General features: G+C 41.3%; 2 protein-coding genes across 5 annotated transcripts in view; both read left to right on the top strand.

Moving 5' to 3' along the window:
* The window catches only part of MYOM1 (myomesin 1), a 92834-nt gene extending 89040 nt beyond the window's left edge, over positions 1-3794 (top strand). For all 4 annotated transcript variants that reach the window (XM_067547246.1, XM_067547236.1, XM_067547218.1 and 1 more), the window contains 2 exons: positions 410-554; positions 1111-3794. In XM_067547246.1, coding sequence (XP_067403347.1) covers positions 410-554; positions 1111-1322 — 357 coding nt within the window. In that variant the 3' untranslated portion in view covers positions 1323-3794. The remainder of the gene's footprint in view (positions 1-409; positions 555-1110) is intronic.
* A 5638-nt stretch (positions 3795-9432) lies between these two features.
* LPIN2 (lipin 2) overlaps positions 9433-18181 on the top strand; it is a 68550-nt gene continuing 59801 nt past the window's right edge. Inside the window, exon 1 of the mRNA XM_067547194.1 lies at positions 9433-9629. The gene's annotated coding sequence lies outside the window, so the exon portion shown is untranslated. The remainder of the gene's footprint in view (positions 9630-18181) is intronic.

Here is an 18181-nt window from a genome sequence, read left to right as displayed (position 1 = left end):
ATAGTTTGGCCATTTCTTATTGAAGTAATAGATTAAGTAATCTTTCTTATTTCTTGCAAGTATATTAAAAATATACTTGCATTTTTCTTGCAGAATTTTGTTTCCTCTCCAAAAATCTGTCTCCATCATTCCTCCGTATATTTGACAGAGCTATAGGGGAGTATGCCCATTATGAAGAGTGTAATGGAGGGCATTAATTAGATAGACTGATCATCTACTAAACAATGGGCCAAATTCTGTGCCCCTTCACTTCAATAGGAATTGTGTATGTATACCTGAAAGAAGAATTTAGGCTGATACAGATTTCTAAATATACTGATTATAGAGGTTCTATCACTGCTTTTAAAACAGAATTTCTGATGCAGCTGCATTTCTTGCTTGTGCATTCTTTGTTCTTGCTTTGATATAGGTGATTGTGACTCCTGTGATAGCACAGAGTGGCATGGCTATGCATGAACCTGATGTGCAGGGATATAAACTAAATACAATAACTCCAGCTAAAAGGAAAAAAACAACTGCCACAAGCAACTGCCACAAGGAAGGGGAGAAAGAAGGTAAAAATTTCATTTATATGGGCGTAGCTCCAGAAGAAAAATAAGTCTGACATGCTCTTGAAAATCCATACAGATCATTACTTTCTCAATATGAGTTCTTAAACCACATATACATATACCAAGATTTTCAAAAGTGACAAGTGTTTAGGGTGCCCAACTTGAGATACCCAATTTTCAGAGGGGTTGGCGCTCCACACTTCCTGAAAATCAGGCCCCTTTTTCATGTCTCAAGTTAAGCAGCCAAAATCACTAGTCACTTTAAAAAATCTTGGCCAATATTCTTATGTGAGTAAATGTGTGCAGGTTCTGTCCCTTAGTAAACAAACACTTTAGGCAAGGACCTGTTTACTTGCATGTCCATAAAGGGACTAGCTCCCTTTAGGCTCTATATACAAAATTACAACATGAGTTCTAGTGCAGAACCTTCTTAAATAGATGTGGGAAGAAGGAAAGAGAGGTCATAAACAAAGCTAAAACAAATCAACATTCTAGATGCCTTTGTGTTATGTCAATCAGAGTAAATGTGTGAAAATTTGTATTACTTTTCCTAAATCAGTTTTTGTTAAGCCACATGTAGAAGAGATTATTGCTACAGAAGAAACACCTGATCCAAATGAAATCCTGATTGTGGAAGAGGGAGATGATCCAGAAGGTAGCTGGCAAGCAGCAAAGGAGGGTGATGTGAAGTCTACAGTAGCAGAAGTAATTCTTCATCCCACAGGAAGCCTGGACAGACAGGAAGAGAAATCAGTGGAAACAAACACCTGAATAAAACTATGAGGTTACTGTATGTGTAGCAATGATCTTATTATGAGATAGATATCGATCTTGTGTTGAACTTTCATAGGATTTAGCATCTCCATAATGTATTAACAGAAAAGCCTCCTAATTTTGCTTATTACTCTTGTAACAGCTTCACAATATGCAGTGGGTTGTTGCTGTTTTTAGTGTGCATTCACATCTTAACGTAATTGATTAAATACATTGCAGTTGCTTCTAAATATCCATTAGAATGTATCTGGCCAGTGATCCAGGCTTTGATAAAGTGATTCTATGCACTGGCACAATCACTGATGTGATTAGAAAACATTATGAATTATCCTGCAAGAAGCACTATATTTACTACTCATGCAAAAGGCATGCATTGATATTGTATAGAACTATATAGATGTGTTAAACCAATGCATACTAATCATCATGCTTTATGGCATTACAATATTCATACATAAGTCAGTGATTCAAGGTTGTACCAAGGGGTCCCAGATCTTTAGGTACTTACATACCTTTGCAGAAACATGGCAGAAGTTGAAAAGTGGATGCCTAGAAGCAAGGTGAAAAGAACAATAATGAATTCAAAATGTTTTTTGTTGATTTGCAACACAAGCGTAACCATTTTTTAACTTAATTTTCTGTGGTTATTGGTATTTGGATAACTCAGACCTTTGAATTTTGTTCATTTCTAGAGAATGCTTTTAATTGATTTCGACATCCTCAAGCCAAATTCTACTTGCTTTACCCAGAGAAGTCTCATTGGTTTTCCTCTAATGGTTCAGAGCATTATTGTCCAATGAAAAGAATTAGGCTCGAGACATATTTCCAAGGCATAAGCTCCAGGACAAACTTTGGAATATTGAAAAACACAAGCACTGGCCATTTTTAATTAACTTGTATGGAAACTTTATGTATGAGAAAGAAAAGTTTAAAATGTTTAAATCATCATTTGCTGATACTTTGATGCTTCTCATTGAACAGGGATCCAATGGCCCCATGCAGCTCCCATTGGAAACAATGCTATAGGCTTTAAATAGTAGTTAAATTGGGTACTCTAATTGCCTCCAAAGAGAAAGTTTTCACTCTGGCAATGCGAACAACTTTCCTGTAAACAAGGTGGAGATCTCCAGATAACCAGATTTCAAACCATTTAGGATAATCCCTACAAAGAGATCCATTCTGAATAAGAGACAGCAAATTGCCAGCAGATGCTAAATAACACATAACAAAATATGGATTGTTAAGCAAGAAATTCAGAAAACAAAACAAAACAAAACAATCCCTAAAAATGCATACATCTCAGACTGAGCATTGCTAAACCTGTTTCCATCAGCCAGAGCTACTGTTTGACACATCAGGCCTGGTCACTATTGTTTTACACCAGTGTAACTCCATTCAAACCAATAGAAAACTGGAGAAGCACAGAGGCAAATCAGGCTGACAAATCAAATGTGCTAGTGCGGCAGAGGTTTCATACAGAAACACTGAAGGGAGTGATTCCACACTATGAGATATTTTAAATGGAAATTCAAATGATATAAATGTTAGGCATGTATTGGCTTTTGACTGTAGCAGAACATAATTACTAGTCCAGAGGAGAAATAATGACTATATCATTCAGTGAGGGTAGCAGCTAGAGAAACTGCCTTTTCAAAACATCACTGCTAAACAAAAACTGGCATTTGCTGCTTGTTTTGTAGGCTTCTTAACTATTCTTTATTGCTGTGTTTATTTGAAACTTGCATAATCTTCTTATGACTCATTTTTTAAAGCTCCTCAGGGCAGGGAATCTGTCTTTACCTGTATCAAAGTACCAAGAATATCTATGGTGCTATATAAGTGATAAATATAACAATGATGCAGGTTTTTCCTATTGAGTGCCTGATCCAACTCCTATTCAAGCCAGTTGGGGGCCTTTCTATTGACTTAAATGGTGGGCCTTGAAAGAACATTCTTAGTAGCTGAAGCTTCAAATTTAGGCTACTCATCAACAACAGAACCCTTTATTGAAGCAGGATTGGGCCTGTAAGTTTTGGTTTAAAACAAAATAGATTGTTGCTGTTTTTATCAAAGCCTACTCTGAGTAGGAATGAGATGTTTTTGTTTTGTCATTGAAAATACATCAGGATTTCTGTTTTGTTTTGTTTTGTTTTGTTTTGAATTGAACCATTCCCCTACAAAGCTCAGAACCCAGACACAACAGGATTCTGTTAGGGCCTACTCACTAACCAATCTAGTGTCATTATGGGAGGTGAGTGAAATGCAAAAGGTAACATACAGCACAAATGGTGATAATTAAATAACATCTTTAACATAATAATTTTAATTACTAACTTGGTGTCATTCACATAGGCAAGAAAGCACTATTAAAAATAAATTCTCTTTTTATTTTCTTCCTGTAAAACTGATTGCATGACCCAGAACTACTTATAATAATACTGAAATAAAAGAACTGTTGAGTGTACTCCATTTACCATAGTATTGAATACATTTTTTCTTGTGTTTTAAACCTTTAATGTCAAAGTTTATTATATACTCAATTATCCATGATAAAGCATAGAATTTTGTTCTTTTGTCCTCAATCCATTATATGACACAATGTGCTTTATATCTATATCCTGCAGTCAGACAAGTAGAGACATTTGTGACTGCACCCTGATCACTAACAACTGGATTCAACAACACAGGCACTGAGGAGTTCACATACAAAAAGTGAGAATGTTGAACATCCATGATATATGATCACCTCCCAACATTGTAAAGGGTACATTTTAAAGATCTGAAAAGAGGAGGCATGAAGAATTTCTCTTTTCTATGGCCCAATCAGTAGGGTGTGTCCTTGTTTATATGTATATAAATGTGTTTATTTTTGTGGTGTTATTATGGGAAGCCTATATGTAGAACTGGGTTATGCATTTCACTACAGTGAAGGTTTTTGGTCTTCCTGATACTGTATCTTGTGGGAATGAATTCCACATCTGTTGACCAGTCATCAAGAAAGCTCTGGTTATGGACTCTGACTGATAAAACTTAATTCCATAATACAAAAAGCCCTATTTTTTGCGTCAGCTAGCCGCAAATTGAGGCAAAGTACTTTAACTGTAATTAGCATAAATCAGATTTTCACCCTGACTCCCTGAACAACAAATATAAACTGAATACATGAATGATACTCTATTTAAGCTACATTTGTATTTCTTTAGAATGGTTGAAAAAAATCTCTTCACACAGATTTTACTCTGTTAGAGAACTGAAGCCAAGTGATGTTTAGAACTAGAGAAAGGTGCAAACAGCAACAAAAAATATAGAGGAAAATGTTCAAGAAGAAACTACTGGACTCTGTTCATATTCTTACATAACTGAGAAGAATTAAGAGAACAAGGAACATGAGAGTTTCTCAGGGGAATATGCAGATATCAACGAGTGGAAGAGAGAAATCAAGAGACATCTGTTGACTTTTTCCTTTCATTATGTCTGTCTCATCCCCTTTACTCAGTGTTCCTATTGTACCTTTCACATGCCATTCTTCTCGTTCTATCCTCTCTTCTTCTCCCTTCTTTACTCTTTCCTTCTCTCTTTCCCCCATCTCATGTCTTCCCCACTGATTCCCCACTATTTCTCCACTCGCACAATTACCCCACCTGAGTGAAATTCATTTTAAAATCTCCATCTTTAAAGTTTTTTGCATTCAAAATCATCTTACAAAATCTACTTATAATAAAGCAGAATGGGGAAAAATCAGTACAAGGTTAAGATGAGAAAGGGGAAAATGACAGGGGAGTGGAATGTTTCAGTCTTTTCCTTGTTGTAGCATACCAACAGTTGAAAATCCTGAGTGTGAGGGCCCTGTTTAGACTTATGGTTTTCTCATTATTTTAAATATTTTATTGGGGGAAATGCTGGCTGGAGAATTCAAGAAGAATGTTGGCTCTTCTCTTGTAAGGTGATCACTTGATGACTACCTGTTCTCTTCATTCCCTCTGACGCCCCTGGCATTGGCTACAGTCAGAGGACAGGATACTCGGCTAGATGGACCACTGGTCTGACCCAATACGGCCATTTTTATGTTCTGGAGCACTGTCCCTCTCACTCTATACCCCAATGACTGTTCCATTGTGGATAATGAGAATCACTCCTTTGTCCAGTGGTTAGGGTGCCCAACTGAGAGGTGGACAAGCCTGGGTCCAGTCCCCTTGCTCCAGCTATTCTTTCATTATTTATCCACAATGCAACAACTTCAGCAGTAGAGACTGCGGGAGCCCCATATCAGAATATCCCATAGCTCATTGGTTAGAGCCCCCCACCCACTCCTTTCTTGCCCTATGGCAGAGAGGGGGGAAATTGAACCTGCATCTCCAACATTCTGGGGTGTGCAATAACCACTGGGCCAACAGATGAAGATGGGTACTGCCTGCCCCCTTTTAGTGCAGAGTGAGGCAGGTTCCTAACTCGTTTCCTCATGAAACATCTCTAGGAGCCTAGGCTGTCTGACTAGAGGCAGCAGGTTCCCATTTGTAGATTGCTAAACAGAACTAGATGCTTCCCTGAAGCCTGGATTTAGGCACTTATCCCTGACAGAGAGATGGTGCTTAGCACACATCCTTGTTGGCATCTCCCAGTGGCTAGCTTTGGTAGCTCCCCACTCAGCATGCTGGCTTTTGTGGATGGCTGTCCAAGGCACCTATGCCCCCCTATTCACTGAATAAGGAGCTTAGGCGCCTAAGTCAGCTTTGTAGATCACAGTTTCCTGTGATTATCTAGATGCCTAAAAGTTAGGCAACTTGACACTCAGCGTTGCAATGCCTAAGTCCCTTCACAGATCTCACCTAGTGTTCTGAATTGCTCTATCACCAGGAATCTCTTTTCTGCGGCTGTTTGATGGGGTGTAGAAACCCCACACTGGTGCCAGAAAATGGTTAATGAGCTGCTGTGAGCTCAGCCAGCCCCACCCTGCAATAGTGCCTTGCGGGGAGGGGAGGTAATAGGGAAGTGGGGATCAAAGCTCAGCTAGGGACTGACTGGGAAAGACAGCAGATCTTCAGCTCTCACTCTGTAGGGAGGCCTAGCTGGGACTGGAAACAACATAAAAGAAGGCTGCCTGTCAGAGCCTCCCTCAGAGAAGGTAGACTTGATGTGGGACTATTGTCCTTTTGACTTGCTACCAATGACTTGCCTGTGGAGGCAGGTGGTATCCTGCCTGAAGGGGGCAACAGCGATAAAAACCTTTTGTTTCTTTACACCTGACTGAGGTTTGGTAGTGGTTCGTCCAGAAGACAGGAGTGATCTATGTAATAGGCTGAAATGGAAGGGCTGAATTATCAGTTAAAGTGACATACCACCTTCCAGTAAAGATTTTTCTGCAATCTGAGCAGCCAGTCAGTTGCTGGATTTGGTTTAATATTATAATAGGCTCTAGTTTAAGATTTCATTTTGAGAACATAAAGATGATAGGTTTAACTCCTCCTGCCTCTCCCCGCAAATAAATCCTTCTGGTGCCAGAAAGGAGATTCTTCTTAATTGGAAAAGCTCCTTCTGTTGTGAGCAACAAAGATGATATCAGGGTCTAGGAAGAAAATATCTTTATGGGGACAAATACTAATATGCTTATCTTGCCCTTGTCCAAAGTTGAATTAAGATTCCTAATGAGGAACATAACGAAGAGTACTGAGGGGAAACCTGACTCAATTTAGGATGAATGTATTTAACATCTTTATAGCTTAGTGATCTCCCAGATACTGTGTGTTCAGGAAAGATATTTAAATACATAATATTATAATTGTCCTGACGCTTTATTCAAATGAGTGGATCCTTTGGAAAACTGTAGCAGCTGAAACAGGCATATTTGTGCAGCAGTGAAGGAGTGAACATTAACCATATTGACGAGAGAATTGCATGTGTGTATGTGGGATAGGATACAGAAAGACCTAAACAAACTGGAGGATTGGGCCAAAAGAAATCTAATGAGGTTCAACAAAGAAAAGTGCAGAGTCCTCCACTTAGGAAGTCCCATGCACAGCTATAGACTGGGGACCGACGAGCTGGGCAGCAGCTCTGCAGAAAAGGACCTGGGGGTAACAGTGGATAGAAAGCTGGATATGAGTCGTCAGTGTGCCCTGAAAAAGGCTAATAGCATACTGGGCTGATTAGTGAAGGTCACGGGAAGTGATTATTCCCCTCTATTCGGCATTGGTGAGGCCGCATTTAGAATATTGTGTCCGGTTTTGGGCATCATCATCATCTGACCCATAAAGTTTTCCAACACTGACTCAACTGCTGATGTGAAAAAGCAACATACTGGGCTGCATTAGGAGGATTGCCCACAGCAGGTGGACAATTGGTGAGGCCGCATTTAGGATTATCAAGAATTAGGCTTGAAATTTGACCTATAACTTTAAAATGTATATATATTTGCACAGCCTATGTAATTCTGTGTACATTTTCTAAATAAATACTTTTAAAAATCTGCAATCAAAAGCCAGAATGTGTGCATGATGAAGGGAATAGATTTCGGTTCTGTATCCAAAGATTTTTTTTAATTACAGTGAGAAACACATTATTACAAATAATTAAAATTTGTTGACCTGTATCCTTTTGGCGGTTTCTTGTAAGAGTTGTAGAATGTCAGCTTTTGTCGACAAAACAGTGGAGGTGTATGGAGTAAAATGCTCCTCCCACTGATGTAACTTCCTTGCTATGCCGACATCAGAAAACCACCACAACAAGAGATGTAGGGTTTATGTCGGCATAGATGGGGCAACGTAGACTCTCTGTTCCCTTACATTGGTAGTTATCCAGCAGAGCTCTGAAATTGACAAGAAAACCAGCAGGGATCAGGGTGAAAAGCCCCAGCTGCTGGACCCCAGCTCCTGAATGGGAGTGAGGGGAAAAACTCTGGCTGTTGGACCCTGGCACCTGGAGGGCAGGGGAGAAGCCCTGGGCAGCTTCTCTGCCTTTTGGGAGTCTGGCAGCCTTATCAATTTCACTGCTCTGCATTCCCTGCAGAGACCAGGCTGGTGTGGATCCTGGTGAGGATGCACTCCACTGACTCAAAGAGGGCAGTGTGGATGTCAGCCTCTGCAGTAATTATTGCTATGGCTGCAAGTCAACCTATATTAGGTCGACATATTTTTCAAGCATAGACAAGGCCTGAAAGTGTAATCATTACACAAAGGCTATGTCTACACTGACTGTGGCAAATTCGGAAGTGAAGACCCGCTAAGTCGACCCAGAAATCGACTTTACTAATCCACCTCTGCCAGCTGGAGTAATGTTGTGTGGGACAGCAGGGCAAGTGTAAATATAGTCAAAGGCAACAGCCGGCAGCCTAACCCACTGTCCTTGTGCAAACTCCCCCACACATGCACAAGTGAGAAAACTAATGTGGGTGCAGGACTATAAGCTGTTTTACCTTTGTACCCTTAGCAGTAACTAACACTGGAATTCAGAACTCTCCACAGAACGAGTACCTGCATATTCTTCTCTCTCCCCTCCGTTCCCGACTATTGGGCCAACAAGGCCACGTTTTCTGCTAAAAACGAACACAACCCCTAGAATGGCTGCTACTCCAGGCACAAAGGAAAGAGTGTCTGTCATTCCCCCTTCCCCCTAGCTTTGGTTTGCAGAAGCAGAGCAATGGACGTAGATAGACATGCTTTTTGTCCAGAGAGCGGACATGCAGCAGTAACGGAGGACACCCATGTTTGCGGCAGTAATGTATTGGCATGGCCATACTTGTGCGGTGGTAGTGACGTAGCGAACAGATGCACATTTGTGCCCGGATCTGATTTTGCAGCGGTGCATGCATTAGAGGACGCAGAACCCCAGGACAGCAGCGATGCATCTGAGAGAACAGGAGACAGAGAGACATGACAGTTTGCAGCAGCGTGTTACTAACGCAGACATCTGCATCGGGCGCGGGACGCACGCCTCAGCTGCCCAGCGCACACTCACGTTGACCCCCACCGCCAGCTGCTATGGCTAATTGGCCCGTGTCCCTGCCCCTGCACGCCGCAGAGGCGCCAAAGCTCCATCCCGCGCGCGCGCGCGCGCACCCCCCCGCCCAGCTGAGCGCGACAGTTACTCTAGGGAGCGGGGTCACGTGGGGCGAGGCGGCGGCGGCTCAGCTGAGCGGAACTGGCGCTGACTGAGTGACTACGGGGAGCCGTGCGGGACAATCACCCCCATTCAGAGCGCGCGCCCCGTCTCCCTCTGCCTCACGGGCTCCCGGGGCAACTGACGCTCCATTCCCAACCGCTGCTCCTCGGCGCCGCAGCTCTCGCCCCTCCACCCCCGCCGCGGCAGGAGGTAAGCGGGGCGGGGGGTCTCCCGGATGGTTTGCTCCGACGCCCGGCCGGGGGCTGGGTGTTCCCGCGCCCGCAATCCCCATCTAGCGGGGCCTGGATGCGGCCGAGCTCTCGCCTCCGCGGTGCCTCGGACAGCGCCCGCGGGGCCCCGGCCTCTCTCCAGCCGCGGGCTTGGGGGGATGGGCCCAGCTGCCACCTCAGCGGTGCCGTCGCCCCGGGCGAGCCGAGAGAGCTTCCTGCCTGAGCGCTGCCAGGGCACGAGCCAGAGCCGCTCGCGCTCCCAACCGGCCCCGCACGTTGGGTCTCCGCGGGGGGGGGGACCTGTCCCCTCTCCTGGGGCAGCGAGAGCGGGGCTGTGTGCCGGGGAGCGAGCCTCTGCGCCTGGCGCCCAGCGGGCTGGGATCCTGGCCGCCCCGTGCCAAATAACGGAACGTCAATTTGAAAAATTCCTCCCCCAAACACCTGCCCCCAGCTGGAGCGCCCAGCCCCTGCGCCTCGGGCGCGTACATTGTTGGGCGTAATTAGGTGCGGAGCCTTCTTGGCTTGGCTTCCCCTGCTTCTGTCTGTGGTGTAGCAGAGGATGAAGTTATGAGTCACTTAGAGTGCATTGGCTCGGTCTGCGTTTTGAGTTGGTGCCAATGACCTGTTTTCTCGGAGTTGTTTTCTGTTCTGCAGTGTTCTTCTTAAGATGAAAGAGAGCACTTTGCACTTTGAGAGCCTGGATGGCTCTGAGCAGGGCTGGATGACATGGTATTTAAAACCTATGCACTTGGTACATCAGGACATGATGGTAAAAATGCCCATGTTCTAGCTGTGCATCAGTTCCATAACGGCTATAGGAGGTGGTGATGTGTACATCTGACTTCTGATTATTTCTAAATCCTACACACCCTTATAGGATTCTGTAGCCAGGGCCAGTCCTAGGTAGTGGTCTGTCAATCAGGGCAGAAAATGTTTTCAGTGGTCTTCCAACAGCACTGTTCCCTTCCCTCTCCCCAGTCGTCGTCCCCCCTGCGAAAAAAAAAGACTGCAAGAAAACTGATTTGGTAGCACCTGAGCTATTAACTGAGATATATAACCTGAGATATTAACTGCTGTTAGTAGCCATGTCCCATGCTGTGTATTGCCATGTTGGGATTCCTTTTGCCGGGAAGGATGATTGCATATGATTCATAGGTAGTGGTAGGAAAACCCAAAGCATCAAAGTGGTTTCTTAACAATATGATGATGCTTCATATTATGCCTAAGGGCTTTTGGTTAATGTTAATTAACTAGTTAATACAACAAGAGATCTGTGGCACTTTAAAGACTAACAAATTTAATATTTGCAGACATAAGCTTTCGAGAGACTTCAGCTCTCTTCTTCAGATGCAGTAATACAGAAAATAGGTAACACTATATTATTGCATCTGAAGAAGAGAGCTGAAGCTGAAGTCTCTCGAAAGCTTATGTCTGCAAATATTAAATTTGTTGGTCTTTAAAGTGCCACAGATCTCTTCTTGTTTTTGCTGTATACAGATTAACACGACTACCCCTCTGTAACTAGTTAATGTTTATGAAATGCATTGAATGTGAAAAGCAATGTATATAAATAAGTACTCTTTGGTGGTGGTTTTTTCTAATGAGTAGAGGGAATGTTCTGTCTCTCACTAATTAACTAAAAAAAGGAAGCCTCTGTACATCTTTGCATCTCTGATAAAAATCCATTACACTTTTCAAAGATCCTCCAACAAAACCAGGGAAGATCAGATTTGATAAGCCTGATTTCGAAGGTAAAAATAAGTAATTAAAAAAGAACCCTTAATGTTTTTACTGCTTTTTTCACCATAAAGAAGCAAAAAGGACATAAACACAATAAAAAACAAAGCCCTTTCTAGGTCACCTTTAAGTGGAATCTAAAGCTTTTTGAGGGCTGTGTAAAGGTGCAGCAGTTTTAACTTGCTTTTGAAGTGGCTTTAGTTCTTGCCATTCATCCAAAGGTTCTTGAACTGTGGACTGTGGAGCACTTGCTTGTGGACCATAGAGAGGTGGCTGGTTGCAATGTTGGAGCTCCTTGTTTCTAACTTCTAAATAGCGTGAAGATAGATAAAATATTTGCTTGATGCTACCTTTCCATAAAAACAATTTTTTTATCTACTAATGTGAATAGTAAAGGAGGTAGTCCATGAGACACTGCTATAGTGTGGGTAATATTCTAAAAAGAATTTTAGAATCCCTAAGTTAAACAAATGAAAAGAGACGTCTATAAATGAACATAGTTGCTGAGACTGTCAGGCAGCTGCTTGAATTAATGACTACATCATCAATGCATCTTCTTGGATTTTACTTTCAGATACAGCCAAATAAACCGAAAAGGAGTGGTAAGCAGCAGTAACAATCAATATAACTTTATTGGCTAGTATCTGAGTTTTTGTTTAAATACAACGATATTAAGTTTGATTCTTTGTTTTGTGAACTTTGCACCACATTTTTGAAGATGGTACATGTGATTTCATGTCTACTGGTGTGTGCAAATACCCCACTTTTGCATGCAAATTTTGCAGTGCCTGTATACAGCAGGCATCTGTCTGTCCACAGTATTCAAAACAGTCAATTTATGTTTGTAAAATGGGTATTTTTGACATACAGTGGGCATGCACACTTACTTTTGCTCATTTCTGAAGTTTTAGTCTTGTGGATTTAAGAAATCTCCATTTAAAATGGGCAACTATAACACTTAAAATGTACATTATTTTTTAAAAAGTGGGTTCTTCTGATTTGTGGTATAAAGAACTCTAACATGTTGCAGTATTGTATTGTAGAAACATTTCTTGTATCTTCTCTCTCTGCTTCCACAATCATTTCCTCTCATTCAAATGAAGTCATCCAATTCTAGGGGCATTAAGACAGTCATTTGTCAACCCCTTTATATTATCATGATGACTAGAGGCCCCAGTTCTTGGAACCCCATTGTGTTAAGCACTGTACAAACATTTGAGACTGTCTCTGCCCTGACGAGCTTACAGTCTAAATAGATACAGACAAAAGGTTAGTATTATCACCATATGATAGGTTGGAAACTGAGGCATGGAGAGAAGTGATTTATTCAGTGTCAGATAGGAAGTCTGTGGCAGAACTGGAAATTGCATAATAATTTCTTGAGGCCCATTCCAGAGCCTTAACCACATGGCCATTCTTCAAGGGAAGACAGAGACAAACCAGGAGAAAAGAAAATTCTACTACTTTTCAAGTTATGCCTGCAAGCAGAGAAGGAAAAGTTTTGTTCTCTGACTTGGGAGACACTCATATATTGAGGTGAGAAGAGTCATCTCATCTAAATCTCTAGTTAGGTAGAATTTACTGATATTTAACTTAATTAGCCTTTTACATCTCTAGAATGGTTTACAAATACTAACTAATCATGGGAAGTAGGTAAGTACTGTCTCCGCACAGATGAGTAAATTGAGGCCCAGAGGTTTTGACTTTTCTAGGCCACACACAGTCTAGTGAATCTGGGATTAGAACTCTCTTTACTTCCCAAGGGACATGATCTGTTTAATATTTTTCAGGAAAATATTTTTGGCTTATTTGAAAATAAAGAAGTGCTGTTTGACAATTTTTATTTGTAAAATGACTCATGAATAGGCTGTGTATGGTCTTGTGAAACCAGATGAAGGATTGGATTCTCATGTCAGATATAATGCTGCATATTAAATTTCTGTTAAGTCAGCTGCTGAATTTGTGCAAAATACTGGTGATGTGTCTGGGATTAATTTCTGAATGAAGCTTATGCATTAGATGTCTGTGTATAAGCAAAAGCTAGAATTTGAAGAGTTTGCCTGCTGCTATAATATATGCAATATGATGTTTCTCACATGTGGTAAGGAAAAGCTGAAAGTCTTTTCTTTATGAAACTTTGATCTTGCTGAAGCTGAGAATGAGATGTTGTTCTAATATAAAGACATCTGATGTAAAAGTTTTACTGTTATAAGTGTCCAACGATTTAAAAAAATGGAAACAAGATACTCTACTTTGGACAATAAAATGTTACTGCTGTTACACCAAGCAATCTAATTTACAAATGTCTTGGTTAATCACTTCAGCAATCAGTTATAAATACCCTAGTACTTGTTAACATATTATGCATTACTACTAGCAGCAAAACTATTATAAATAATTCCTCATTCTACCTGAGCTGTGTGACTACTGTGATTTGAAACTGGGATGCCTTATCAGAGTAGGATGTTTTAAATTATTGGGATTACAAAAAAATTTGATTGTACTGGATGTGTCTGTGCTAAATCACATATTTATTTAAAGAAACGGTTTAAAATGAAGGGGTGTTTAGCATTAAACCAGCTACATCATATGTACTTCTCATGACTCTTCTAGGGAAATCCTGTGTCTCTGTAGGAACATAAAAACTTAATGTGTTTTTCCTTCCCTCTCTTGAGGTTCTGTATTATGGCCGCCTTGGCTGGGATACTGTACAGGGTTCACTTCAGTGTGGGTTAATGTCCCAACTTAATTACCAGAGGGTTGTTATTTAATGATCCAAGACAGCCTTTTTTTACAACTAAGCACACTGGCTCAGATCTACAAAGGCAGTTAGGCACCTAATCCCTAGACTGAAGCATCTAAATCCCAGATTTAGATGCTGTGATCCACAGAACTCCTGCTGAAAAGCAGCCTACTCCTGTAGGCACCTAACTCCTTGGTGCCTAAATTTTTATCCCCAAAGAGCCTAAGTTTCTGCCTCTGGGCATGTGCATTGCTGCTTCAGGCAGGTGACTGGACACCTATTTTACACCTAAACCCAGTGGTTAGGATATTTACCTGGGATGTGTGAGACTCTGGTTCAGTTCCCCCTGTGCCTGATGAGGAGAGAGGATTTGGGACTTCCAGCCTCTCAGGTGAGTGCCCTAAATGCTAAACTACAGAGTCATTCTCATTCTCTCTGGTCTGTAGGGCTAGGGCACTCACTTAAGAGGTGGGGAACTCCTGTTCAAATCCCTTCTTATGAGGCAGAGGGAGAATTACCAGGGTCTCCTAAATCCAACATGAATACCCTAACCACTGGGCTAAAGATTTAAGGGAGGCTGCCTCCTCCCTGCTCCTCTGCAGTTGTTTTGTGTGGAGGAAGGCAGTACCTAAGCTGTTCTAGCAAGAAATGTCATGGGCATCTAAACCATCTGAATCCAGAAGAGGGTTTCCAGCTGTGGATTGCAAGCAGCGATGGGGGGCGGGGAGCCCTCTCTGCAGCTCAGATTTATGCATGTAACTCCAAGAGAGGGTTGGGTTTATGACACACCCCTCTCATTGGCAGCTCCTATTGGCTGTTTTAGGTGGCTTCATGCCTAGTGTGCTGGCTGTTGTGGAAGCTATTCTTGGATGCCTGTCTGTCCCCATGTGCTATATAGGGATCCTAGGCATCTAACTCAGCTTTGTGGATTCCAGTGATTTTTCTAGGTGCACGAGTCCCTTTGTGAATCTAGGCCATTGCCTCTTGCGCTCCTAAATCATTTGGCTGAGAAAATTAGATTGAACTCAAGAATTAAACTCAGGTCTCCTGAATTAACATACAGAACATTGTAATTGAGCCATCCCATAGGTTAAAAATATTCTAAGTATTAATATTGAGGCCCCATTCTGTAAACAGCAAAATTCTGTAGTGTACACGGTACAGCTCTGTTGACTCAGAGGTCCATGAAGTCTCAGAGGGTGTATGTGAGTATGGAATGTAACAATCTCCAAAAGAAATCATGTCTTTCTCTGGGCTCATGGCATAGTCACTGTGGTTTTTTGAGGAAATAATGGAGGTATCAATGGAGGAGCATTCCTGCGAAGAAGGAAAGATTTCAGTATTGTGCGTAGAAGCTGAAATACAGGTTTATTTTATCTTGATGAAATATATATCAAAGATGGAACTCTAGATCTTGTTAATCAAATTGAGGACAACTTGGAGTTTGACTTGTGATAGATACTGAAGTGAGGTTACTATCTTCAAGCAATCTTTGTAAAACTGGATATTATTATGGGTTGTTTTTTTTGTACTCTTGTTCTACTGCTGATACATTATCTTTTGATTTATTTCCTTTGATTTCCTGGATGAAAAGTCAGTGTTACCAGAATCATGGAATTTTGTGAGGCTGCATTGCATTATAATAATGTCAGGCATAGATGATCTATGAATGCATAATATAGAAAGCACTATCACATGCTGTGGATGAGCAGACTTATCCTTTTTACAAACATTAGCTTTGTGACAGTCCATAAAAGCTCAATCAGCAATATAAATATTTTATACTAGGAGACAAATCTAATATCCTCCTCCCCCTCACCTACCCAGGAGAAATTCTGGAAACTTGATTCTCCCCCCCCCCCCCCCCCCCAAAATCCTGTTCATAATAAATACAATGTTTTAGATGCAAATTGAATGCATGGATAGATTCCTTTTGTGATGCATGGCTTCACTCCAATCAATGTTAAGGGAAGTTAAGTACATCAAGGGGAAAGTGTGTGTGTGTGTGTGTGTGTGTGTGTGTGTGTGTGTGTGTGTGTGTGTAATCATTAACACTGAAGTGTGAAAGTAGGTAAAGGAAAGTTGCCAGTTGTCATTATGTGGCTATCAAAATGCATATTTGCACTTTTTTGTAAAGACTTTGAGACTCTTAAGTTTGGAAATCTCCATGCTGGTATCTGATAGTGATAATCATGGTGTAATGTATGGATACAGTGTAATGCATGTTTAAAGGTAAGCAAATGCTATTGATAGCATGATTAATTATTGTTGGGTTGCTTTTCGTATTCCCAGTCTTGCCGTATATATGGATGCTTTATTTTTTGTTTAAAATTAGAACTCCGGATGGTGAAAAAGGGATGAAAATAAAGACCTAGATTTTCCAAGTCAGACCAGTGCACGTATGAATCTTGTCTGTTTTGTGGAGTAAGGAGAGGAACCATCCCTCTTCCATAAGCACTATAATAAAGGCTCTTCCCCTGGTGCTCCATGCTTGTCCTTCTCCAGAGAGTTCAGTCACTAATTGGGGTTACAGTGGAACAGAGGAATCTGTGCTCTTTATACTTTGCTCATTCCATGAAGAAATTTAAATGAGAGGAATACAGCACAAATTTCATGGATCCCCTCCATGATTGCAACAGAGAGACCCAGCCAGTGGTGGTGTGACTCTAAGAGTTGCCACAAAGCTGTGAAGAGAGGGACCATCAAAAGTGGTTGAAGTCAATTAGGATGGGTCCATGAAAATGCAAGATTGGGAAGGGGTTCAACCTCAAATGAACAGACCAATTATCCTTTCCTCCAAAAGGAAAATGCCAAAAAAAAACTAAGGCTTTGTCTACATTAGCATTTTTGTTGATAAAACTGTTGTCGACCAGAAATGTGAAAAAAACCACACCCCGCCGACTGACACAAGCTTCACCAGCAAAAGTGCTAGTGTGGACAGAGCTATGTTGGCGGGAGATGCTCTCCTGTCAACATAGCTATCACTGCTCATTCGGAGGTGGCTTAATTATGGGAGGTGGGAGAGCTCTCTTCTGTCAGCAGAAAGCGGCTACACAGGAGAGCTTACAGCAGTGCAGCTGCAGAGATATGGATATGCCACTGTAAGGTCACTAGTGTAGACTTAACCTTAATGTCTCAATTTGGGCACCTAAAACGAGTGGATACTTTTGAACTTAATCTCTCTGTGCCTCAGTTCCCCATCAGTAAAATGGGGATAATACTCATCTCACACAGCTATTGTGAAAATAAAGTAAAGATTATATAGCACTGGGATACTACAATCATTACAATAGAAAATACCATGAGGAAATTATAAAAGAACATAAGATCAGTCATGCTGGGTCAGACCATTAGTATATCTAGCATAGTATCTTGGCTTCCGACAGTGGCCAATGCCAGGTGCTCCAGAGAGAATGAACAAAACTGGTAATCATCAAATGATCCATACTCTGTCGCCCGTTCCCAGCTTCTGGCAAACTAATTCTGTTTTCAGAGCCGGGTTTGAATAGTGTGAAGTAAACAAGGCATGGGGATGCACACTGAACAGTGAGGATAAAAAAAAATAAATTAACTGCTCATTAAGTGCATTCTCTTGTAGCACTGAATTAAGAAGTAGTCCTATGAAAAATATGTCATCTTGTAATTAGACTATTCAGAATGCATATGCAGAAGACAGCCAAATTAAGGTTATGCAAACAACCTTAATTCTGGCATTTCCTAACTTTTGGGTGCTTGACTTTGTAACCTTAATGTTTTAATTTTTTGTTATTTTAAGAAATATGCTAACTTTAAAATTATTTTAAAGGAAACTATATTTTGTTTAACTTATTAACATTCACAGAAACTCTTTGAAAAGGAGTATAACTCTTATCCATAGCTTCCTCCACCACAAACACCTGGAGATATGAATGCCTTTGGTTTAGGTGCAACTGAAGTGATGTGTAGAAATGTTGTCTCTCAAGTGATCTGTTGAAATACTCAGTGTCAAACTGGAATGCTGAGCTTCTTTAGGTAATGGGTATAACAGAAAATTGTGTAGAAAAGACAACAGA

This window comes from Emydura macquarii, unplaced genomic scaffold (genome assembly GCF_026122565.2).
Source record: "Emydura macquarii macquarii isolate MOO-44397 ecotype Brisbane River unplaced genomic scaffold, CSIRO-AGI_Emac_v2 contig_212, whole genome shotgun sequence".
NCBI lineage: Eukaryota > Metazoa > Chordata > Testudines > Chelidae > Emydura > Emydura macquarii.
Note: the sequence above shows the minus strand (reverse complement) of the source record. Positions and strands in the feature narration are given on the sequence as shown.